The sequence below is a fragment of the Protomyctophum parallelum genome (genome assembly GCF_964188405.1).
Source record: "Protomyctophum parallelum genome assembly, chromosome: 3".
Taxonomy (NCBI): Eukaryota; Metazoa; Chordata; class Actinopteri; order Myctophiformes; family Myctophidae; genus Protomyctophum; species Protomyctophum parallelum.
Window position 1 is genome coordinate 2122391 of NC_139698.1, and position 26235 is coordinate 2148625.

Consider the following 26235-nt stretch of genomic DNA (forward strand, 5'->3'; position numbering starts at 1 on the left):
AAGTGGGCGCTCGTAGACTCGTAAAGGCAGTGACATACTTAATAGTCTGGGTCACTTTCCCAAATACATGAACTCCGAAGGCAAATCGTGTTAATTTATGGCATACATGTTTTCTAGGGGTATTAAGGTCTGCTGAATCCAAATCTGCTGTATGCCAAGCTCAAAAATGGATGCTAAGCCCTCAAAATGGACCATTTAAAGATGGCGGCCACCACTATGCTGAAACATAATAAAACACATTATGTTTGACTAAACATGGTGGAAAATAGACTGAAATCTCCTCTTTTATGTTTTCATATATGGGGAATACAATATAATACAATACAATATTCTGATTTAAGATTAATTGTGAAGAAACCAGTTTTATATAATTTATACTGACAATTGTCCTCTTTGGTCCAGGCCCTTAGGGATATGTCGTGCTAATCAGTCTAAAAGCACCATATTTGGCCCAGATGTAGTCCAGGGCATGTTCTAATGATTTAGCTAGGGGGCCTGAGCCGATGACCTTCACAGTTGCCATATTGGCCAAATCCAATATGGCTGCCACCTGAAAATGGATGTGGCTATAACTTCTGAACCAGATGAGCTACAAATGCAAACTTGGTGTCCATTTCAGGATGTTTGACGATAAGAAACATTTTGGAATACTTATCTTTATGATTGGGTGTGTCTGGACACCTAATTTGCATATGTCCAAGATCGAGGCAATATGAAAATACCTTGTTGTACCTTAACATTTCACACTATATTGGCAAACTTGTGTATTTGTTTTTTCTTTAGCATTAGAAACATTGTAATGTTCTTATACTGTATGTTGTCGTCTAGACCCTCATTATTGGTGCAGGCACCCTCACATGAGGGTGGCCTGGTTGCTCAGTAGATCACTCACCTTTCAACCACAATAGAGTATGTGCATGCATAAAGTGAGTTTGACGTTGTTTAATGCAATCAGATTTCTGTTTGGAGGTATGAGCTGTCAAGGCCAGAAAGTGTTTATTTTTCCCACTCAGTCGGCGTTCCCGCATAACTTCCGGGTATGATGATGATGTCACACGCATACCCTCTATGACTATGCCATGGCTTTGATCCTGGGCACCTCCCACTCTGATAAGAAGGCACTTTGACCTACTTACTGTTATGGAGTCCCATATACTGAAATCATGAATGTGACAACCATGCAGACACAATAGCAGGGGGATGGGATTAGCCACTGCAACCACATGGATGTGCTAAAGAAAGATGTTGATGTGGAAAACACAACTGGCTAGAATCGCTAGATGTACTGTATGGGGAATCGAGATAGCTGAAGACGCAGATGAAGGAGTCGCTGGACATCAGAGTTGATCTGCACAGGCTCCAAGGTGAGGGCAACTATACTGTAGGTTGCCTGTCAGATCCAGTGTTAATTGCCTCCAAAACTGCCTATTCACAGCCTGTTAGCACATGGAAGAGAGGCAAAGCCAGTGACTTTTGGAGACCAGGAGCATTGCAGATATCATGAACAGGAATGTCCCAGTAGTTATTTCCGCAGCCAAAGCCAATCCAGCCGTGTGATGCTTAATGTCTCAAATAAGTGGATTGCAAGAACTACAATTGATAGACAAATGCCTTTATGGCCATTGGCCCCAGCATGGGCCAGGTACAGAACAATTCTTGTGTCCTTTTCAGGATGGTTTCAAAGCTGTAGTGCAGATAAATTGAATCCAGGTTAGTTTGAGAGCACAAAGCAGCAGTTAACCCTACATGTCATCATCCATGAGCTCATCACTGATAATCCCAAAAAGTCGCTTCTACAGTTACTTAGAAGAAGAAAGTACCAGACATTATTAGGTGTAGGCTACATGTTGTCATCAATCGCGTGCGTGCATGTGTGCGTGTGGCGAAGTATCAATGATTGCTGGTCTGATCTAAACATATTGTTTAAATTCTAAACAATGTTAATATGTTAGCTGTATCAAAACTACTTACTTACTTATGTTATTGTTTCAATATCTGAAAATTGCATAGGTTGTTTGTTTTGAGCTTAACTCAATCTGGGCGAAAATGTACAATAGATTTTGGTGAATAGTGACCGTATTGGTAATAATAAGCAAATTAAAGTGCTCTAGTCTAGATAGATTGAATCATCATAATACACCAAGTTTACCAAGAGTTATAGGAAGATTTAGGTATAACAAATCTTCCTATAACTGCCATCTCGGAAATATACGAATTAGGCGTCCACCCAATCATAAAGAAAAGTATTTCAACATGTATCTAATTGTCTAAAAATGTGAAATACACAAGTTTGCATATGTTGATCATCTGGTTTAAACATTACAGCCCACACCGTTTATATGTGGTGGCCATATTGGATTTGGCTGCTGTGGCGACCCCGAAGGTCACTGACTTGGGTGCCCTAACTAAATCATTAGAGCATGCCCTGGGCTACATCCAGGCCTGGCTTGGCCACAGGACATACCAGGCATGTGCCCGGTGGGCTGACCCTCTGGTCTGGTCTGGGCCAAATGTTAAATTAGTTGTCTGTTGGTTGTATATCATTTATGTTGTATAAATGTATACTGTTAAATGTGGATTTGTTAAGGGCTTGTATTTCAAGTATTTGTATGGGCCTCGACCCCTGATAAGTCAGTAGAGTATCTGCGCGTTGGTTGTGGTGGGCCAGTCTGGGCCAAATTCCGCGAAAATGTCCGGGCCAAATTTTTGTCTTAGTCCAACCATGGCTACATCTGGGGAAACTTTGGTGATTAGACTGATGTTATCTCCTTAAGGGCCTGGACCATTCATAGAGAAGCAGCAAGCCGTTTGTGGCTGATATTGTAGTTAGGCTATATTTCTACCTTGTTTAGTCAAAAATATAGGCGTTTTATTATGTTTCAGCATAATGCTGGCCACCGTATTTAAATGGTCCATTTTGAGGGCTTAGCATCCATTTTTGAGTTATACATACAGCAGATTTGGATTCAGCAGACCTTAATACCCCTAGAAAACATGTATGCCATAAATTAACACGATTTGCCTTCAGCACTTTAAATAAGCACATTCTCTGAAATCCTGCCTTGACTATAATTAAAAGTGACAGGTTCTCTGTCTGCCGTCTCCCCTCTGCTCCGTTAACATTATGGGTAACTCATTCAAGTGGTAAATTAAATGTGAAATACACTATTGAGAAAACAACAATATATGTTGACAAAGACACTTCATACATTTGGAAACATATTTGTATTCAAATCAATATAGTATTCATTTCATTTCATATTATTTTAAAAGTAGGCTAACTACAGTTGAATTTCAATGGACTTCTATGGGCTGGCCTGCAGTACACCGAAGTGGGGGCGCTGTCTCTCTTATATATATATATATATATATAGTGACTATAGAGTAGCTAGCCAGACCCCCAACCTGGCAGCCAGACCAACCTGGCAGCTACTAGTCCTGACTATAGAGTAGCTAGTCAGACCAACCTGGCAGCTACTAGTCCCTACTAGTCCTAGAGCCAACAGAATGCCTTAAGGGACATGTATTTATGTATTAATTAATGAGGAGTGTCAATCAAATGACATTCAGCCTGCAGGGAAGGATGCCGAAGGCAATCAAATGAGTGAGCTATAAAGTCTAATTTAATAACAATTTACAATTTAGGCATTTAGCAGACGCTCTTAATCCAGAGCGATTTACATTAAGCATGCAATGTAAGTGTAATGTAAAAAAAAGCATGGCGATACATCACATACATAAAAAGTAGTTTTCATGAAACATGCGTAAGCGATATAATGAAACTATACATATAAACTATATATACCATGGGTTCTCAACGTTTTTGGCCGGGGAGCCCCGAAATACTTTGACAATGTCTCGGGACCCCCGCCCCGCCCCCCCGACCCCCAATATAAATGGACTGCTACAATAACCTTAATAATAGAGACAATACACCATAAATGAATACTGAAACCAGATATAACCATTAGGGAAGGTGTATGCCTGTACTATGTGTACAATGTAAACTCTTCTTGGGGACACCCCAAAATAATTTGGCGACCCCCTGAGGGGTCGCGACCCACGGGTTGAGAACCCCATATATACCATGCTATACATATATACTATGAAGTGCTATGACTTCATACAATGCCATTCTAGTGCTGTCTACATCACATGATATAAGTCTGTATGAAATGCTACCTAAGTCTGTCTACATCACATGATATAAGTCTGTATGAAATGCTATCCAAGTCCCCGGAACTTCCAGACCCACAGGAAACGCGCCCAGGGTGCCGGCCCGCTTCCGTCGAGCCACCTCGCGTCCGAATCGGTCGTGAAATGACAGAGTAACCGTGCGGGGGTCCCCGGGCGTCCCCGGGGGGTCCCCGGGGGTCCCCGGGGGGTCCGCAGAACCGGAACAGGATCGCGCCCAGGGGGGGCCAGGCCTGTTTCATTCTTGCCTCTCTTACTTCAAGAACGGACAATTAAAGCATTGAAGCTGCTTACACTTTATTCACTTTCACTGGTGTTACACTATAACATGTCCGTGCGGAAACACGTAGCCAACTAACAATCATATTGTTACAGGGCCCGCCCTGCGTCCAAAACGGTTGAGAAATGACTCAATGTTACACTGTACTGTACTGTACTGTACTGTACTGTACTGTACTGTACTGTACTGTACTGTACTGTACTGTACTGTACTGTACTGTACTGTACTGTACTGTACTGTACTGTACTGTACTGTACTGTACACCTGAAATCATCAAATATACAGTTAATATGTATGTATGTGTTGAAAACCAACCAAATGCAATTTCCGTGCTCAGGCACAGGTAGCCACCCAGCCGGCCACCCAGGCACAAACAAAGCTACTTAAGGAAGTGGTTGCACCACTTAAATAAAGACCTTTCCCAACACTGCATCCAGGTTCTTGAATAAAGACCTTTCCCAACACTGCATCCAGGTTCTTAACACATCAAACGCTGGAAACGTACTAATACGCTTTATTAATCTCGAACGCGCTATGCGCATGACGTACTAGTACGTTTTATGTTTTCTTTTTTAATGATTACTGTACTTCATATTTATACGCGCCCGGACAACATAGAAAGTAACACCGATCGGCTCTACAAAGGTCCGGTATGTGATCCGGGAGTTAAAAGCCCCCCCCTCCTGAAAAGAGGTCTGGTCTATGCGGGCATGCCGTATCCATTACGACGTACTGGAGGCGGCCTCGCCGGCCTGCACGGCATAGACCAACGCAGATGTCAGGGGATCTAAAATGGAGGTACCCATACTCTAGTGTGTGTGAATACACTCGATTCCCCTCCCCTCCTGTTCCTACATGGTTTCTCCCGAGGCAGCAATGTAGGCCCCCCCTCTTCGTTTCGGATCGCATTGCAGTTTCAGTTCCCCCCCCCACTCACTCATCCACTGTGCCTCCAATGGCAACTGCCTTGCACCGCCACCTCGTCCTCTCATTCTCAGAAAAAGATAGCCCTCTGCCCGTATATAAACCAAGAATAATCTGCAACGGTCGATCGCCATTTCATAACGTTTGCGAAACGAATGACGTATTCTCGAAGGACCGCCATAGGAGAAGCAGTATAGGAGATAGATATGATCAACTGTCTTTTTTTCGCCGTCGCGTCTTCACCACCCATGTTTGGACAAAGAAGCACGTATACTAGGAGAGATCACAGCCGTGGAACCCCCCCAGGCCCCACTGCGCGTTGCGATCGCTTTGCATCTCTCTCATTCTCGGAAAAAGCCAACACTATCCCTACTCCGTAGTGTGATTGTAACCAACTTTTTATTCATTATAATTGCAGTGATAAGACCGCAATGAAGGCGTCTGGGACGTAATCGACCCGTTTGTAATGTATAACGAATACACATGGCTCATCCTAAACTGTGGAAGCCATCGAGTTGTCTGTCATTTTGTCGAAATCACAGCCGGGATTAGCGTCTCTCTCGAGTGGATGAAGCTCTTTTCCATTCGCTTATCGCTCCTGTGGTTCTTTGCCCTAACATGTCCAGACATGTCAACCACTAACGCGTCTCACCGTTATACTATCGTTCTGAAACGATCGGTGGAAGGTAGCCTACACTGATCAAGACTTTTGTTGCCCCCCCTGTTACTGAGACAATGATCAGATATGTCTATAGTATGTACGCTATAGTCGCTATAGGCCTTATTTTGTGAATATTTAGTTCACTTCTTAAATAAAGACCTTTCCCAACATTGCATCCAGGTTCTTAAATAAAGACCTTTCCCAACACTGCATCCAGGTTCTTAAATAAAGACCTTTCCCAACACTGCATCCAGGTTCTTCAGTGCTAGCTGCTGTCGCTCCACTCCGAGGCATCAATTAAACCCACAATGGACCAATCAGCATCAGCATCAGGTCCACAGACCACGGTACTGTTGGTTACTAATGCACTCACAGCTTTACACAGTTTATTTGTGCGTCTCTAAATGTTATGACGAATTGAACATGGTGGACCCCATTGTAAACAAGTGTAATGCTTTATGATCGTCGACCACAGTTAACAGTTTTGTATTGAGTTGTGCTTGAAATGTATACTGTAATTATCCAATCTGTTCATTAATTATTCAATCAATCATTCATTTATCCCAATTCTTATTAAACGTTTGTCTCGGTGGGATTAGTCTTCATGGCAATGCAATGAATTAGATGTGATGTTCTCCCTGTGCTTTGCAGTAGAGTTAGACCATATATGTATAGTAGAGTTAGACGGAATGGAAATATATATTATCCTACTAATTGTTTCCACATTGACTGATATAGATATTTATTACCATATTACGATCATCACTCTGTATTGTTATGATTGAAATAACATGACTGTATCCAACAGGATGCTGATAACGACTTGACTTCAGAAGCAATGGATGCAGAAAAATCCAGAAAAGGTGAGTGTTTTATTTCAGTGTCCGAGGTGACCGGTGAGTAGGTTGGTAGCTGGTGCTACCTTCTGTTTACCAGGGCTGTAGCCTACAGTAGGGTTGTACAATATGTTACATTACTTTGTATGTGGGGCATATGGAGATGCAGAGAGCTTTGTTTTTCATTCATAGGATTCTCTAATTTCATCCACTCCTTTTCTCTCTTGCAAACAGCACAGTTCGTGATGCAGCACAAGCCCCAGTTGACCCAAAGGGTGTCCGCAGTCATGGCTGTAGTAGACAGTCTAGGAGACAGCTGGGTCCACCCTGAGATCTACAGCGAGATTCATGCCGAGAAGACAACCATGGAAAAAATGAGGACTCTGTACACATCAACAGTAGTTCCAGGAGGAACCAACGCCCGGGCAGCATTTTATGATGCCCTCATGGAACACCAACCCTGCCTGCTGGTGGACCTTGGTAAGATCATTCATTCATTCATTCATTCATTCATTCATTCATTCATTCATTCATTCATTCATTTAAGGGGTGGCAGTGGCTCAGGGGTAGAGTGGCCACTTGGGAAGCGTGAGGTTGCCAGTTCGATCCCTGTGGGCTCCCCCAGAGTTAGTGTCGAAGTGTCCTTGAGCAAGACTCTGAACCCCTAATTAGCCGTTCGCTAAGTCCCTCCCCAACCCGTCCTTGTCCAATAGGCACGTTAGCAGCGAGGAGACAGGTCAAGCTGTCCTTCTCCCCCACAGAGATGCATGTTAAATGATTGCATTTCTCCATATAAATAATATATTTTCAGCAGCAAGAGCTTCAAAATATTTCTAAATCTAGTCAACCAGGTCTGCAGTAGGCTATGCACTGGACACATGTCTTCTAAATCTAGTCAACCAGGCCTGCAGTAGGCTATGCACTGGACACATGTCTTCTAAATCTAGTCAACCAGGACTGCAGTAGGCTATGCACTGGACACATGTCTTCTAAATCTAGTCAACCAGGCCTGCAGTAGGCTATGCACTGGACACATGTCTTCTAAATCTAGTCAACCAGGCCTACAGTAGGCTATGCACTGGACACATGTATTCTAAATCTAGTCAACCAGGCCTACAGTAGGCTATGCACTGGACACATGTCTTCTAAATCTAGTCTACCAGGCATGCAGTAGGCTATGCACTGGACACATGTCTTCTAAATCTAGTCAACCAGGCCTGCAGTAGGCTATGCACTGGACACATGTCTTCTAAATCTAGTCAACCAGGCCTACAGTATGTGTTCAACAACACAGACATGACGTTAAGCTGTGTATGTGTTCAACAACACAGCCATGACGTTAAGGTGTCATCATCATATTATTGGCAGCCAACACATTGTTTTAAACATGTTATGCATTTAAAATGTGCAATAATCATGTAATATTATAATCACGCTATAAGTATGTAACATCAGTGGTTCAGTCAACATCACTGTCACCACTGCTACACAGCCAGGTACACTGTAAAATATACTACTGTATTACTACACAGCCAGGTACACTGTAAAATATACTACTGTACTACTACACAGCCAGGTACACTGTAAAATATACTACTGTACTGCTACACAGCCAGGTACACTGTAAAATACACTACTGTACTGCTACTACACAGCAAGGTACACTGTAAAATATACTACTGTATGGCTACACAGCCAGGTACACTGTAAAATACACTACTGTACTGCTACTACACAGCCAGGTACACTGTAAAATATACTACTGTACTACTACACAGCCAGGTACACTGTAAAATATACTACTGTACTGCTACACAGCCAGGTACACTGTAAAATACACTACTGTACTGCTACTACACAGCCAGGTACACTGTAAAATATACTACTGTACTACTACACAGCCAGGTACACTGTAAAATATACTACTGTACTGCTACACAGCCAGGTACACTGTAAAATACACTACTGTACTGCTACTACACAGCAAGGTACACTGTAAAATACACTACTGCATTACTACTACTACTACACAGCAATCCATTGCATGAATGTTGTTACTTAGATAATGACAATAGAGCATCAATACATGCTAATGTATAATGACAATAGACAATAGACAAACTAACGTTTCACTTCATTATCCTCCTCTCCTTATTCAGGACCTAAACTTCCATCACAAGACTTGGCTAGCAAGGGTGAGTAAAGGAACTTAGATCGGGTTCTCTACCTTTGTATCTCCAAGTACAGCAGTACACCTTCCCCACCTTCATCTATAATGATGTCATTCTATAACACATGCTTAATGATGTCATCTTGTCTTTGGTCATTTAGAAACTCTTGCTCTTGCTCTAGACTTGAGCTCTTGTAAACAAGAGCTCAAGTTTAATATGAGGCAGAAGAATCAGCGTTTGAATCACTGGAGCTCAAAAGATGAAACAAACCCACTTGTGAGTGACATGTTCACAGAGGTCTACAACACAGTGGGAGGCAGTGGACAGGTCAATAAAGAACATGAGATCACGCAGATTGAATTGGCATACGGCCAAACAGCTGGACCAGAAACACCAATCAACATGGACGACATAGTGGAACCTTCACCTGGACAAAGTGATCCCATCAAAACAGTGATGATGAAGGGAGGGGCCGGCATTGGTAAATCAGTACAAGTTCAGAAGTTCACTCAGAACTGGGCAGAAGGCAAAGCCAACCAGCATGTCGACTTTGTGTTTCCATTCACTTTCCGAGAGTTGAATTTGGAGATGAAGGAGAACAAGGAGAACAAGTACAGCATGGAGGGACTTCTTCATCACTTCTTCAGTGAAACCAAGAAGATAAAGATCTGCACCTTCCAACAGTGCAGCATTCTGTTCATCCTGGATGGGCTTGATGAATCGAGGCCAGCTCTAGATTTCCTGAACACTGTGAAATGGACTGATCCGATGAAGCCAAACACAGTGCACGTTCTCCTGATAAACCTCATCAGGGGGAACTTGCTTCCAAAAGCCAAATTCTGGATAACCTCACGACCTGCAGCCGCCGGCCAGATCCCTTCTGTTGACAGGGTGACAGAGGTGAGAGGGTTCAGAGACCCTCAGAAGAAGGAGTACTTCTTCAAGAGGTTCCCTGATGATGAGCAGCTGGCCAAACAAATCTACTGTCACATCGAGAAGTCCCAAAGCGTCCACATCATGTGTCACCTCCCGGCCTTCTGTTGGATCACTTCTAACGTTATGGAAGAAATTGTGAGGAATAAAGGAGAGCTGCCAAAGAGCCAGGGCGCCATGTACTCCCACTTCATTGAGATCCAGTCCTTACTCAAGAATACCAACTTTCCTGGCAGGAAACGGTATGATGTCATTCTCTCTCTGGGGGAACTGGCTTTTAAAGGGCTGATGAAAGGCGACCTGATCTTCGAGGAAGAACACCTGACAGCGTCTGGCATTGATATCAGCGACGCAGCAGTGTACGCAGAACTGTTTGGAGAGGTTCGCGGAACAAGGGACAAGATGTTCTCCTTTGTCCATCTGAGTGTTCAGGAGTTTCTGGCTGCCCTCCACGTCTTCATCACTTTCATCAACACTGGTGACAACCTACTCTCAACCTCCTCATTTGGAAAGGTTTTCAAAACCAAGATTCATCACCTCTACCAAAGTGCTGTAGACGAGGCCTTAAGGAGTCCAAATGGACACCTGGACTTGTTCCTGCGTTTCCTGATGGGCTTCTCTTTGGACACCAATCAGAAGGTCGTACAAAAGCTCATACAAAAAGGGAAAAGCTTCCAGACCATCAAAACCATCAAATACATCAAGGAGAAGATCAAAAAGAATCCATCTCCAGAGAGAAGCATCAATCTGTTCCACTGTCTGAATGAGCTGAATGATCATTCTCTGGAGGACGACATCCAACAGTACCTGACGTCAGGACGTCTCTCCACAGACAAGATCTCTCCTGCTCAGTGGTCAGCTATGGTCTTTGTGTTGCTGTCTTCAGGAAAGGAGCTGGACGTGTTTGACCTGAAGAAATACTCTGCTTCAGAGGAGGCTCTTCTGGGGTTGCTGCCCGTGCTCAAAGCCTCCAAGAAAGCTCTGTAGGTTCACTGATAACTGGATACATTTCAAATATTATTTGATCTTTATTTAACATCAAATCTAATACATGCACCACTATTGTTTCTTCAGGCTGAGTGGCTGCAACCTGTCGAAGAGATGCTGTCAGGAGTTATCGTCAGCTCTCAGCTCCAGCTCTAGCCTGAGAGAAATTGACCTGAGCAATAATGACCTTCAGGACTCTGGAGTCAGCCTCCTGGCTGAGGGACTGGGGAGCCCACACTGCATGTTGGAGACTCTCAAGTCAGTATGCCTGAAACTGGGTTCAACTGTGTTAAAATAAAACAAAAGTTTTTAAAATCAATGGGACAAAATATAACATTGTGAAACTCTCTCTCTCTGTGTGTGTGTGTGTGTGTGCGTGCGTGTGTGTGTGCGTGCGTGTGCAGTTTGTCAGGATGTCTGGTCACAGAGAAAGGCTGTTCTTCTCTGACCTCAGCTCTGCACTCCAACCCTTCCCATTTGAGAGAGTTGGACTTGACCTTCAATCATCCAGGAGAATCAGGCGAAGCGATGCTCTCTGCTGTTGTGAAGGATCCACGCTACAGACTGGACGCTCTTAGGTAAGAGAGACTTGGTCTGTGCGTGCGTGCGTGCGTGACAACATTTTGGTCAGAACAATGTTCTCAATCATTCTGTGATGCTGTTCTGTATTATTTAATGTGTAAAATCATAGTTTATATTATCATAGAGAATATTGACTTTGTCTCTCCTCCAACTCCAGTGTGGACCACGGTGGAGAGTGTTGGCTGACACCAGGTCTGAGGAAGAGCATGACGTGTAAGTTTATATTCTGTTTCATTCATTATTACTGTACTGTTATTAAGGTTATCGTAGCCGTTAATTTGTATTGGGGGGGGGGGGGGGTCATATCCACATCAGTATGTGACATTATGAACTGAAAAAAAGATGATAATAACCATAACGTGTAGGCCAGCGGTCCCCAAACATTTTAGGCCGTGAACCCCCTGTTACCTCCTGGCCTAGCTGATGTACCCCCAACGCTCATCGTTGTATTTAGACCAACATTATATATTTCTTAATATGATTATGGCAAATAATCCCAGAATGTCACTGCACTGAGAGACATGCAGCTGCTCTACACATCTCCTTACAACAGTGTTTTACTGACTCTATACATCTCCTTACAACAGTGTTTTACTGACTCTATACATCTCCTTACAACAGTGTTTTACTGACTCTATACATCTCCTTACAACAGTGTTTTACTGACTCTATACATCTCCTTACAACAGTGTTTTACTGCTCTATACATCTCCTTACAACAGTGTTTACTGACTCTATACATCTCCTTACAACAGTGTTTTACTGCTCTATACATCTCCTTACAACAGTGTTTACTGACTCTATACATCTCCTTACAACAGTGTTTTACTGACTCTATACATCTCCTTACAACAGTGTTTTACTGTCTCTATACATCTCCTTACAACAGTGTTTTACTGACTCTATACATCTCCTTACAACAGTGTTTTACTGACTCTATACATCTCCTTACAACAGTGTTTTACTGACTCTATACATCTCCTTACAACAGTGTTTTACTGACTCTATACATCTCCTTACAACAGTATCAGAAATTGTCCGTCGACCCCCATCTGAAAATATGTTGTTACACGGACCCCCAGAAGCCAATATTTGAGTTTAAAAGGATTTGCATACGTTTTCACGATAAAATAAATAAATAGCAGATCTACAAGCTCGTAGCGCAGCACTCTGAGCTGCACTATGGTCCTCATTCACAACGGCGTTTACGCTCATAATTGATTGATTGATAATTGATAATTGATGTTACGTGAGCGTTGCGTGAGCGGACAGGCATTTACAAGGATTCCCACGTTACGTGGGAATTCATGGCCATCTCTGTGAACTTGACGGTGACGTTGTTTGGTCGGAATCTCCGCAAATTTCTGCGCCACCTCTCAAGGTAGTGTAGAAGGCATACGCTGGTGTAAATTTATTCAGAAAGCTTTAGTCTTCATGCTGAATCAATAAATAGTTCCCAAATCTCAGATTAAAATATGTAGGCATGTGTCCCCCACAAGAATCACTTGTATGCACTTGTATGCCTAAATGTGCATGCGTTCTAGAGTCAAGTTAGCCTAGAGTCCCATACAGAAACTGCCCCCACAAGCACGACACCTTTTTATTTATTTATTTATTAGGATATTTGGAGCATGCTCACTCGGCAGGCTTCTACTTGAAGTGCAACGCGTTGTGAGCTTGTAGATCGGCTCTCGCGGACTCGCGCTGCATGTTAAAAAAAAACTCACAATTATAATAATCTACACTTATCTGCATTCTGCACTGTACAAATCCAACGTTGTTTAGTGTAGTAATGCCTGCAGTAGGCCTATTGAAATTGTTTTGTTATGGGGCTCCTTTGAGTCAATTGACTGTAGGTGTGTGTGTGTGTGTGTGTGTGTGTGTGTGTGTGTGTGTGTGTGTGTGTGTGTGTGTGTGTGTGTGTGTGTGTGTGTGTGTGTGTGTGTGTGTGTGTGTGTGTGTGTGTGTGTGTGTGTGTGTGTGTGTGTGTGTGTGTGTGTGCGTGCGCGCGGGGGGGGGGGGGGCAGGCAGCTGAATGCTGCCACTGAACCGAGTCCAATCTGGGTGAAATCCCCCCCCCCCCCCCCCCCCCCCCGACTACATGCCAGTCTGACAGACAGACAGCAGTCACTATAGGGCAAATTAGCCCTATAAAAATAAGTAAAAAATCTGAGAATATGTTGTTCCAGGGACCGTAAAAAGGTATATTTCATTTCACTACTGTAGGTCTTTAAGAACAATGTAGGTCAGGATATTATAAAACATGGAATATAAAATGTACCGGAATGTAATTGGCCGTCAGCCCCCATCTGAAAATAAGTTGTTCCATGGACCCCCAGAAGCAAAGATTTGAGTTAAAAACGGTCACTGTGAAAGAAGATGTATAAAAGATTTGCACCTGTTTTCACGAAGAAAGAAAATAGCAAAAAACAACCATTGTTATAGGTAGGCCTATGCCCATAGGACCACAAATATTATCTAAAAGTGTGAACAAAAACATACTTTTCATTTCACTACATCGTTAAGAACAATGCAGGATGTTATAAAACATAGAATATAAAAGGACCCCACAAATTATCAGAAATTGGCCGTCGACCCCCATCTGAAAATACACGGAAATTACACGGACCCCCAGAAGCAAATATTAGAGTTAAAAACGTTTACTGTGAAAGAATATTTCGTTTTATTTTGTTTTCACGACAAAACAAAAAAAATAGAAGATCTACAAGCCCGTAGCGCGGCACTATGTGCCGTGCTATGAGCTTGTAGATCAGAGTGCCGCGCTACGAGCTTGTAGATCTGCTATTTCTCAACAGCTAATGTGGTTAAAAGTTAAGGTGACACAGATGTGTTCCAGGTCTTAATGGGTTAACCAATTGAGACCTGAGACCAGATTCTACAAATGTTTTCTAACAGTTTCATGAAAAACCTTAATATAATTCTATACCAGAAGCAAAGATAGGGTATGAGTAATTTATTTTGCTGTGAACGAATATTCAAAGATTTTCACACGATTTTTCCAAAATAGCAGATCTACAAGCTCATAGAGCTTTTAGTCGACTAGCTAGATTTAGTCGACTAAAATCATATGATATTCAGTTAACTAAAACTAAACTAACACTAAGACATTCAGGTGACTAAATTATGACTATTTTATGAACATTTTATTCAAAAGACTATGACTAAAACGAAGTCAAAATTGGCTGTCAAAATCAACACTGATGCATGCATACACACACACAGACGCACACACGGACGTACGCACGCACGTACGCACACAACATGCGTGTGTACTAAAATCAGGCATTATGACGCCTTGGAGGCAAATTACTGTAGATTTAGTCGACTAAAATGATACACACGCGCACAGACATGTGCACGCGCACACACACATGCGTATGCACGGACGCATGCACGTACGCACACATGTGTACGTACGCACGGACGCATGCACGCACGCACACACACACAAGAACACACACACAGACGCTCGCTCGCACACGCACACATGCATACGCACACACACATACACACACAGTCACGTGCACACACAACACACACACAACAAATGCACGCAACCAAAAGCATGCATTATGACGCCTTAGAGGCAAATCAGCAGTAGATTTAGTCGACTAAAATGATACAGACGTGTGCGCATACACACACATGCACACGCACGCATACACACACCATGCACACACAACACACACACACACACACACACACAACACGTGCACGCAACCAAATTCAGGCATTATGACGCCTTAGAGGCAAATCAGCAGTAGTCGACTAAAATGATACACACGTGCACGCACGCACGCTTGCACGCACACAGACACACACACACACAGACACACACACACACACACACACACACACACACACATACACACACACACACACACACACACACACACACACACACACACACACACACACACACACACACACACAGACACACACACACACACACACACACACACAGACACACACACACACACACACAAACACACAGACGCAGTACACAGTCCTTGTAGCGCCTCTTTTGTCCACCAGGGGCACGCTTTGCATCGTGCAGTCGGCTGTAGAGGACGTGGCGGGGCAGGTGGTCAAGCACCGCGCACACGCGCACGCACACACACACACACACACACACGCACACACACACACACACACACACACACACACACACACACACACACACACACACACACACACACACACACACACACACACACACACACACAGTGTCAACATTATTGTTATTATTATTATTATTATTATTATTATTATTATTATTATTATTATTATTATTATTATTATTATTGTTATTATTATTATGATGATGTGTGATTGTAAACTGGTGCTGTATTGTGTGTTGTTCTCATCAGATGTGTGTGAACTCACTCTGGATCCAAACACAGCAAACAGCCTCCTCTCTCTGTCTGAGAACAACAGGAAGGTGGAACAGGTGGACCAGGATCAGAACTATCCTCCTCATGCAGACAGATTTATGACCTACCGTCAGGTGATGTGTAAGGAACCACTGAGTGGACGCTGTTACAGTGAGGTACAGTGTAGTGGATGGGTTGTGGCAGCAGTGACGCACAGACATATCAGCAAACAGGGTTATGACAGTGGGTTTGGATTCAATGACCTTTCATGGTGTCTGGTCTGTGATGGTAAAGATAAACACTACGCTGGGTGGCACAATATGAAGCACACTGACCTCCCTGTCAGAGGCTCCTCCTACTCCGACAGAGTAGCAGTTTATCTAGACCATGCTGCTGGCACTGTGTCCTTCTACACAGTGTCCTCTGACTCACTCACACACCTGCACACCTTCCACTCCACCTTCACTGGACCACTCTATGTTGGGTTCAGTGTGGGGCCGGGGGGTTCAGTGTCTCTGTGAGAGAACCTCTCTATGTTGGGTTCAGTGTGGGGCCGGGGGGTTCAGTGTCTCTGTGAGAGAACCTCTCTATGTTGGGTTCTGAGTGTGGGAGGGGAGTTCAGTGTCTCTGTGAGAGAACCTCTCTATGTTGGGTTCTATGTGTGGGAGGGGAGTTCAGTGTCTCTGTGAGAGAACCTCTCTATGTTGGGTTCTGAGTGGGGGGGGGGGGGGGGTTTCAGTGTCTCTGTGAGAGAACCTCTCTATGTTGGGTTCTGAGTGGGGGGGGGGGGGGGGGGGGTCAGTGTCTCTGTGAGAGAACCTCTCTATGTTGGGTTCTGAGTGGGGGGGGGGGGGGGGGGACTCAGTGTCTCTGTGAGAGAACCTCTCTATGTTGGGTTCTGAGTGGGGGGGGGGGGGGGGGGTCAGTGTCTCTGTGAGTGAACCTCTCTATGTTGGGTTCTGAGTGGGGGGGGGGGGGTTCAGTGTCTCTGTGAGTGAACCTCTCTATGTTGGGTTCTGAGTGGGGGGGGGGGGTTCAGTGTCTCTGTGAGTGAACCTCTCTATGTTGGGTTCTGAGTGGGGGGGGGGGTTCAGTGTCTCTGTGAGAGAACCTCTCTATGTTGGGTTCTGAGTGGGGGGGGGGGGGGTTCAGTGTCTCTGTGAGTGAACCTCTCTATGTTGGGTTCTGAGTGGGGGGGGGGGGGGGTTCAGTGTCTCTGTGAGTGAACCTCTCTATGTTGGGTTCTGAGTGGGGGGGGGGGGGTTCAGTGTCTCTGTGAGTGAACCTCTCTATGTTGGGTTCTGGGTGGGGGGGGGGTTCAGTGTCTCTGTGAGTGAACCTCTCTATGTTGGGTTCTGAGTGGGGGGGGGGGTTCAGTGTCTCTGTGAGTGAACCTCTCTATGTTGGGTTCTGGGTGGGGGGGGGGGGGTTCAGTGTCTCTGTGAGTGAACCTCTCTATGTTGGGTTCTGAGTGGGGGGGGGGGGGGGGTTCAGTGTCTCTGTGAGTGAACCTCTCTATGTTGGGTTCTGAGTGGGGGGGGGGAGTTCAGTGTCTCTGTGAGTGAACCTCTCTATGTTGGGTTCTGAGTGGGGGGGGGGGGGGTTCAGTGTCTCTGTGAGTGAACCTCTCTATGTTGGGTTCTGAGTGGGGGGGGGGGGGGGGTTCAGTGTCTCTGTGAGTGAACCTCTCTATGTTGGGTTCTGAGTGGGGGGGGGGGGGGGTTCAGTGTCTCTGTGAGTGAACCTCTCTATGTTGGGTTCTGGGTGGGGGGGGGGGGTTCAGTGTCTCTGTGAGTGAACCTCTCTATGTTGGGTTCTGAGTGGGGGGGGGGAGTTCAGTGTCTCTGTGAGTGAACCTCTCTATGTTGGGTTCTGAGTGGGGGGGGGGGGGGTTCAGTGTCTCTGTGAGTGAACCTCTCTATGTTGGGTTCTGAGTGGGGGGGGGGGGGTTCAGTGTCTCTGTGAGTGAACCTCTCTATGTTGGGTTCTGAGTGGGGGGGGGGGGGGTTCAGTGTCTCTGTGAGTGAACCTCTCTATGTTGGGTTCTGAGTGGGGGGGGGGGGGTTCAGTGTCTCTGTGAGTGAACCTCTCTATGTTGGGTTCTGAGTGGGGGGGGGGGTTCAGTGTCTCTGTGAGTGAACCTCTCTATGTTGGGTTCTGAGTGGGGGGGGGGGGGGGTTCAGTGTCTCTGTGAGTGAACCTCTCTATGTTGGGTTCTGAGTGGGGGGGGGGGGGGTTCAGTGTCTCTGTGAGTGAACCTCTCTATGTTGGGTTCTGAGTGGGGGGGGGGGGGGGGGGGGTTCAGTGTCACATAGAGGAGGAGGAGCTACATGTAGTACTGTAGCATAATGGGTATAGTTGGTACCTCACTGTAACAGCGTCCATTCAGTGGTGTGTGTGTGCATGCGCGCGTGTGTACATGTGTATGCGTACGTCAGTTTGTCATATTTTAGTCATCTGAAATGTTTTAGTGATAGTCTAGTTTTAGGTGACTAAATATCATATGATTTTAGTCGACTAAATCTACAGTTGATTTAGTCAACAAACATGCATTTTGGCGGGTCTTGCTTTTGTCGTAATGGCAGATTTTGCATGCTGAAAATAGCAGATCTACAAGCTCACTACGCGCCACAACACCCGACCACAACCAAACATACAATGATCTCTTGTCCACATGGCCCCTTCCTAACATTTTAGTCTAGTTTTTATTTGTTGACGAAATTGTCAATTTTAGTCAAATTCAGTCTTAGTTTTAGCCATCATAGCTTAGTTTAAATTCAGTCTTAGTTTTAGTCATCATAGCTTAGTTTAAATTCAGTCTTAGTTTCAGTCATCATAGCGTAGTTTAAATTCAGTCTTAGTTTTAGTCATCATAGCTTAGTTTAAATTCAGTCTTAGTTTTAGTCATCATAGCTTAGTTTAAATTCAGTCTTAGTTTTAGTCATCATAGCTTAGTTTAAATTCAGTCTTAGTTTTAGTCATCATAGCTTAGTTTAAATTCAGTCTTAGTTTTAGTCATCATAGCTTAGTTTTCGTTTGGTTTCCGTCGGTGAAAAAATGTAGTTTTAACTTTTTCGTCATGGTTTTAGTCGAGGAAATCAACACTGACGTGCATGTGTTTGTGTATGTATGAGTGCCTGTGTGTGCGCGCGCATGTGGGTGTGTGCCTGCACGTGTTTGTGTGTGTGCATATGTGTGCGTGTGTGTGCAGGAAATACTTAATTATACTTCACACACGTGCGTACGCACACACACACACACACACACACACACACACACACACACACACACACACACATCTGCAGTTTTCACTGCATTTACTTTAATTTTTATTGAATCAGAATTTTGGACCAAAAAGTCATTTGGACAGTTAGGACAGTTAAACAGACGCCAACCTCCTGAAGTTCCGCAAGGCCAAGTACCGCATATGTCTCTGCCCCCAACCTGGGGGGACACCTGGGGGGACAGACAGGGCCTTCTATGTCTCTGCCCCCAACCTGGGGGGACACCTGTGGGGACAGACAGGGCCTTCTATGTCTCTGCCCCCAACCTGGGGGGACAGACAGGGCCTTCTATGTCTCTGCCCCCAACCTGGGGGGACAGACAGGGCCTTCTATGTCTCTGCCCCCAAGCTGGGGGGACACCTGGGGGGACAGACAGGGCCTTCTATGTCTCTGCCCCCAACCTGGGGGGACAGACAGGGCCTTCTATGTCTCTGCCCCCAACCTGGGGGGACACCTGGGGGGACAGACAGGGCCTTCTATGTCTCTGCCCCCAACCTCTGTAATGAACTCCCTAACCATCTCAGAGCTGCTCCCTCTCTCTCTCCTCTCCTTCAAAACCCACCTCTTCAGGATAGCTTTCCCCAGCTGAGGTCTCGTTTATCCTTTTATCGTATCTGTTATGTTTTGCTTTGTTTTTTTCTTATTAAAGTCTGTTCCTAGTGTTCCTACTGTATGTAAAGCGCTTTGGGTATTTAGAAAAGCGCTATATAAATTTGAGCTATTATTATTATTATTATTATTATTATTTGATGATATTTTGATGCATGTTGTTTTGAACACCTCGGTGCATTTTCTAAATGAAAAGACCTCACTTTGAGATCCTCTGTTGTAAAAGAGATACTTCTGTTTGGAGGCAAATGTGATCAAGAAATACAGAAAGAAATATTATGTTTAATAAAAATAAAAAAATTGAATATTTGTTCTAAAAAAATATGCTTTAATTGTCTTTATTATTGTTTTAATTGTGTAACAGCTTTTACAGTGGTGTAAGAATGGGTTAACCATGTTACCAAGATCGCCTTTTTTCACTTTAGAAATATTGCACGAATCAGAGCCTATTTGTCATTGGACGATGCAAAAACGCTGACCCACGCCTTTGATTTTTTTCTCGGCTTGATTTATACTGCAATGCACTTTTCTGGACTGCCAAAGAAGACAGCTGACAGATTACAACTTGTCCAAAATGCAGCAGCCAGAGTTTTAACTAAAACTAAGATGATGTTACTCCAGTTTTAGCTTTACCGCATTGGCTTCCCGTTACTTTTAGGATTGATTTTAAAATTCTTTGTGTATGAAGCTCTCAATGGTCTCGCACCTTCCTACCTACATGACTGCCTGCCTAAATATGTCCCAACCCCACCCCCCCCCCCCCCACCCCCCCCCCCCCTAAGGTCTTCCACTGCTGGCCTGTTCGCTGTGCCTAAAAATGGCAACTAAAAAACACAGTGAAGCAGCTTTCTGCTTCTGGGGGCCGACGGCGTGGAACAAACCTCCACTACCTTTGACAGGCATGCCCTTAGACATTTTTAAAGGAGAATTCCATGCTAGAATGCTTTCTTATCTTTCTTACCTTTCTTTGTAGTTGTTACGTCCCCACCAAAGAGGTCCAGGTGTTTTTTTGTGCAAAAACTCCTTATTGGCTATTTTCCCTACCATAACCCCTCAATGAATTGCATTGCATTGAATGGGAATTGAATGGGGCTATGGGGTGTTATGCTAGTTCGCTTATTTCCATCGAAAGAAGTAGTAAAGTGTGCCGCTTGGGATATTATTTACATTATGAAGAGAGGATATATACAAAGAAATTATAATTTTGAGCGATGGAAATAAGCAAATTAGCACAACACCCCATAGCCCCATTCAATTCCCATTCAATTCAATGCAATTCATTTAGGGCTTATGGTAGGGGAAACAGCCAATAAGGAGCTTTTGCACAAAATAACACCTGGACCTCTTTGGTGGGGACGTAACGACTACAAAGAAAGGTAAGAAAGCCTTTTAGTATGGAATTCTCCTTTGAAGCACAGCTCAAGAACTACTTTTATTATGATAGTGAAGAAAGGGTCAACTGATGTCAAGACTGATTTGTGCAGTAGGTCGACAAACCGCCATCACTGGAGGGAGAAATGAGGGAGAACATCTTTAACATTTTATGGCTACTCTAAAAAATACAAGCAAAGGAAGAACATTTTCAAATAATCGTGATATTGATTTGAAGTCATATCACCTGCTGTTTCTGTAACAATATAGTAGCACAAAGGGCCTGTAGCAATGACTTTTAAAACAACACAATTACTCCATATCACCTGCTGTTTCTGTAACGATATAGTAGCACAAAGGGCCTGTAGCAATGACTTTTAAAACAACACAATTACTCCAATGACAATGAACACAGACACTGTTTATTTGAAATGGTCATGTTGATATCACATGTATCACACATTTGTAGCTAATTTGAGAGTTAAGAAAAGTCAAGACAGGGGGGGGTTATGACATATATTATATACCTTTTTGACCTGCAGCTAAAGGGTCTTTCCCTCTGCATGAGTCATCAGATGCACCTTCAGATCGTCACTTCGACTGAAGCTTTGATCACAAATGGTACAAGTCAAGTTTTGTTGGGCTGTATGAGTCTCCATGTGCCTCTTCAGAGTATTACCTTGAGTGTATCCTTTATCACAAACTGTGCAGAGACAGGGCTTCTCCCCAGTATGACTTCTCATGTGTGTTTTCAGATGGCCCGAGTGATTACAAGTACAACCTTTGCCACAAACCATGCACGTATGAAGCTTTTCCCCCGTGTGAATCGTCATGTGTAATTTTAGATTATTTTTTAGGCCAAAGCCTTTACCACAAAACCGTACAAATATAGGGCTTTTCCCCTGTGTGGATCATAATGTGTGTTTTTAGTTGACCCAAACAACTACAGCGTTTACCACAAACCGTACAAATATAGGGCTTTTCCCTCTATGTGGATCATAATGTGTGTTTTAAGCTGACCCAAACAACTACAGCGTTTACCACAGACTGTACACATGAAGGGCTTTTCCCCTGTGTGGATCATAATGTACAGCGTTTACCACAGACTGTACACATGAAGGGCTTTTCCCCTGTGTGGATCATAATGTACAGCGTTTACCACAGACTGTACACATGAAGGGCTTTTCCCCTGTGTGGATCATAATGTACAGCGTTTACCACAGACTGTACACATGAAGGGCTTTTCCCCTGTGTGGATCATAATGTGTGTTTATTTAGAGTCCCCTTGTGACTAAAACATTTCTCACAGATTGTACACCTAAAGGGTTTTAACCCATTCTGACCGGGCACCCATTTTGGTGTCAGCATCATGTTATGCTTTAGCTATTTAAAAATAGCAGACCTACAAGCTCGTATCGCGCCACCGAGTGGCGCGATACGAGCTTGTAGGTCTGCTATTTTTGAAAAAAAATCGAAGAACGACTGACATTTTTAGAATCTGATCTCAGGTCAGAATGGGTTCATCAGACCAGTGTGGTCTGGTCTTGTCAATCCAGAGCGACTTACATCAAGCAAGAACAAAAACATGGCGATACATCATTTACATAAACATAGTTATCATGAATCATATACATAAGCTAAGAACGTATAAGAGTGGAATATCTTATATAATGAAACTATGCATATATACTGTATAGTGCTATGTCTACATAAAATGATATCTAAGTGACATAAGTTGAGCCTTTGCGGAAAGTGCTACGGGCCATGATGGAGTCTGAAGAGGCGGGTTTTCAGACTACGGCGGAAGATTGCAGGGAGTGAGTCTGCAGTTCTGACTGTGATGGTAAGTTCATTCCATTCCATTTTGATGCCAATACTTTTGTACTTTTACCCAAGTGCATTTTGTACTACCGGACTTCTGCTTATTTAATCAGACCTCGTATGAATCTGATCTCAGGTCAGAATGGGTTAATCAGACCAGTGTGTGTCCCAGTGGAAAACCTCGTATGAATCTGATCTCAGGTCAGAATGGGTTCATCAGACCAGTGTGTGTCCAGTGGAAAACCTCGTATGAATCTGATCTCAGGTCAGAATGGGTTCATCAGACCAGTGTGTGTGTCCAGTGGAAAACCTCGTATGAATCTGATCTCAGGTCAGAATGGGTTCATCAGACCAGTGTGTGACCAGTGGAAAACCTTGTATGAATCTGATCTCAGGTCAGAATGGGTTCATCAGACCAGTGTGTGTCCAGTGGAAAACCTCGTATGAATCTGATCTCAGGTCAGAATGGGTTAATAATCAGACCAGTGTGTGTCCAGTGGAAAACCTCGTATGAATCTGATCTCAGGTCAGAATGGGTTAATCAGACCAGTGTGTGTCCAGTGGAAACCTCGTATGAATCTGATCTCAGGTCAGAATGGGTTCATCAGACCAGTGTGTGTCCAGTGGAAAACCTCGTATATGAATCTGATCTCAGGTCAGAATGGGTTATATAACGGAGTGTTATAAATACATTGCAGTATTTATACTTTCAAGACCACACTTGTGTGAAGTGAGCGGCGCTCATCATAGCGTACAGCAGTGGTTCCCAAACGTTTTCATGTAAAGGACCCCCAACTTGATGCTCATTAGCCCGCGGACCCCCATTCGGACCCCCATTTGAAGAGATATACCAGGGACCCCCATGAGAGAAACCAGGGACCCCCATGAGAGAAACCAGGGACCCCCATTTGAAGAGATATACCAGGGACCCCCATAAGAGAAACCAGGGACCCCCATTTGAAGAGATATACCAGGGACCCCCATAAGAGAAACCAGGGACCCCCATAAGAGAAACCAGGGACCCCCATTTGAAGAGATATACCAGGGACCCCCATAAGAGAAACCAGGGACCCCCATAAGAGAAACCAGGGACCCCCATTTGAAGAGATATACCAGGGACCCCCATAAGAGAAACCAGGGACCCCCATAAGAGAATATTTGTATGGCTCGCCTCTAGCAGTGATTCTCAACCCGTTTAATTTCAAGGACCCCCCAGTTTGACATGCATTAGTGAAGGACCCCCATTTAATGGCATTTATATCAATGGGACCCTCTGGGATATTAGCTAAAAATCTATGTTCATTTAATACTGTACAAATGGAACCTAATGGACCCGTTAGTGTCCATTTGAGTTACAAACCCATTAGGGCAGGCTCTGCTCCAGGATGAAATGACTGAGGGGGCATTTGAAAATGGCGAGGGTGCACATCAAATTTTTATATAGTAAAACTATGCTGTTTGTACATAAAAGTGAGGATGCAGAATTTGGAACGGAGGGTGCTGGGCACCCTCTGGCACCCCCGTGGCGCCGGGCCTGCATTAGGGTCCATTTGGTTCCAGACTATCATTTAGCTGGAGACCCCCTGGAACTCCATCAAGGACCCCTGGGGGGGTCCCCGGACCCCACTTTGGGAACCACTGATGTATACACATCACATGCCGTGCTCAGCCAATCAGCTGAGCACATTCCGTGCTCGTACACACAAAGCTGTCCATAGGAGGGGCTATAGCGCACGCCCCTCAAAAATGTGAGTACTTTTTCAGAGCTGTGTGTATTAGCCCATTCTGAATGGGAACCCATTTTGGTGTTAGCGTCATGTTATGCTTTAGCTATTGAAAAATAGCAGATCTACAAGCTCATAGCGCGCCACCGAGTGGCGCGCTACGAGCTTGTAGGTCTGCTATTTTTGAAAAAAATCGAACAACGACTGACATTTTTTTAGAATCTGATCTCAGGTCAGAATGGGTTAATCAGACCAGTGTGTGTCCCAGTGGAAACCTCGTATGAATCTGATCTCAGGTCAGAATGGGTTAATCAGACCAGTGTTTGTCCCAGTGGAAACCTCGTATGAATCTGATCTCAGGTCAGAATGGGTTAATCAGACCAGTGTTTGTCCCAGTGGAAACCTCGTATGAATCTGATCTCAGGTCAGAATGGGTTAATCAGACCAGTGTTTGTCCCAGTGGAAACCTCGTATGAATCTGATCTCAGGTCAGAATGGGTTAGATGGCGGCCGAGATCTTTCGGGGTATTCTCCTGATGGCCGCTCGGCGCCAACATCGTCTTTTTTAAGTACTTTTTTAAATATTGTTATTGATTCAGAATGGAACGGTCACGCTGATATCCACCGCCTAGCAGCGTCCCTGTTGCTATAGGCAACACGTGGCTCGGCCTAGGTGCCCCAACTAAGATGGCCGCTTCCATAGACTCCTAGGTGCCCCAGCCAAGATGGCCGCTGCCATAGACACATAGGTAACCCTGACCAATATGACCACTGCCATAGACACCTGTAATGACCGTGTGATCTTAACCCATTCTGACCTGAGATCAGATTCATACGAGGTTTCCACTGGACACACACACTGGTCTGATGAACCCATTCTGACCTGAGATCAGATTCATACGAGGTTTCCACTGGACACACACACTGGTCTGATGAACCCATTCTGACCTGAGATCAGATTCTATAAAAAATGTCAGTCGCTCTTCGATTTTTCAAAAATAGCAGACCTACAAGCTCGTAGCGCGCCACTCGGTGGCGCGCTATGAGCTTGTAGATCTGCTATTTTTCAATAGCTAAAGCATGACATGATGCTAAAACCAAAATGGGTTCCCGTTCAGAATGGGTTAAGACGCTTTTTTCCCCCCGAATCCTTTCTCAGATTGAGGTGTTTGACCAACAACGTCCAACGTTAGCCGCTCGTTTGCTAAATCATCGCTTCCTGGCTTTTCAAACGATACTCGGCCACGTTAGCTTTAGGCGATTTTGCTTCCAGGGTTGTTGTTGTTTTTTGGGTGGGGTGTCTCTATAAATGATCACAGAAGCCTCGGTATGTCTTTCTATCATTCCTCGATTCTGAGCCTTCTGATAGGCTGCACCAACCACCAATATGTTCTGAGCCTTCTGACAGGCTGCACCATGAACCACCAATATGTTCTGAGCCTTCTGATAGGCTGCACCAACCAC

The 26235-nt window shown here is 44.4% G+C and overlaps 1 protein-coding gene across 1 annotated transcript; it reads left to right on the plus strand.

Moving 5' to 3' along the window:
* Positions 1 to 1318: 1318 nt before the first annotated feature.
* Positions 1319 to 16483, plus strand: LOC310856059 (NLR family CARD domain-containing protein 3-like; the record flags this gene model as incomplete). Its single annotated transcript, XM_083761277.1, has 7 exons — positions 1319 to 1364; positions 7130 to 7375; positions 9248 to 10982; positions 11074 to 11244; positions 11391 to 11564; positions 11726 to 11781; positions 15960 to 16483. The coding sequence occupies 7 exons, from the start codon at positions 1319 to 1321 to the stop codon at positions 16481 to 16483; spliced, it is 2952 nt and encodes a 983-aa protein (XP_083617403.1).
* Between the last annotated feature and the right edge of the window lie 9752 nt (positions 16484 to 26235).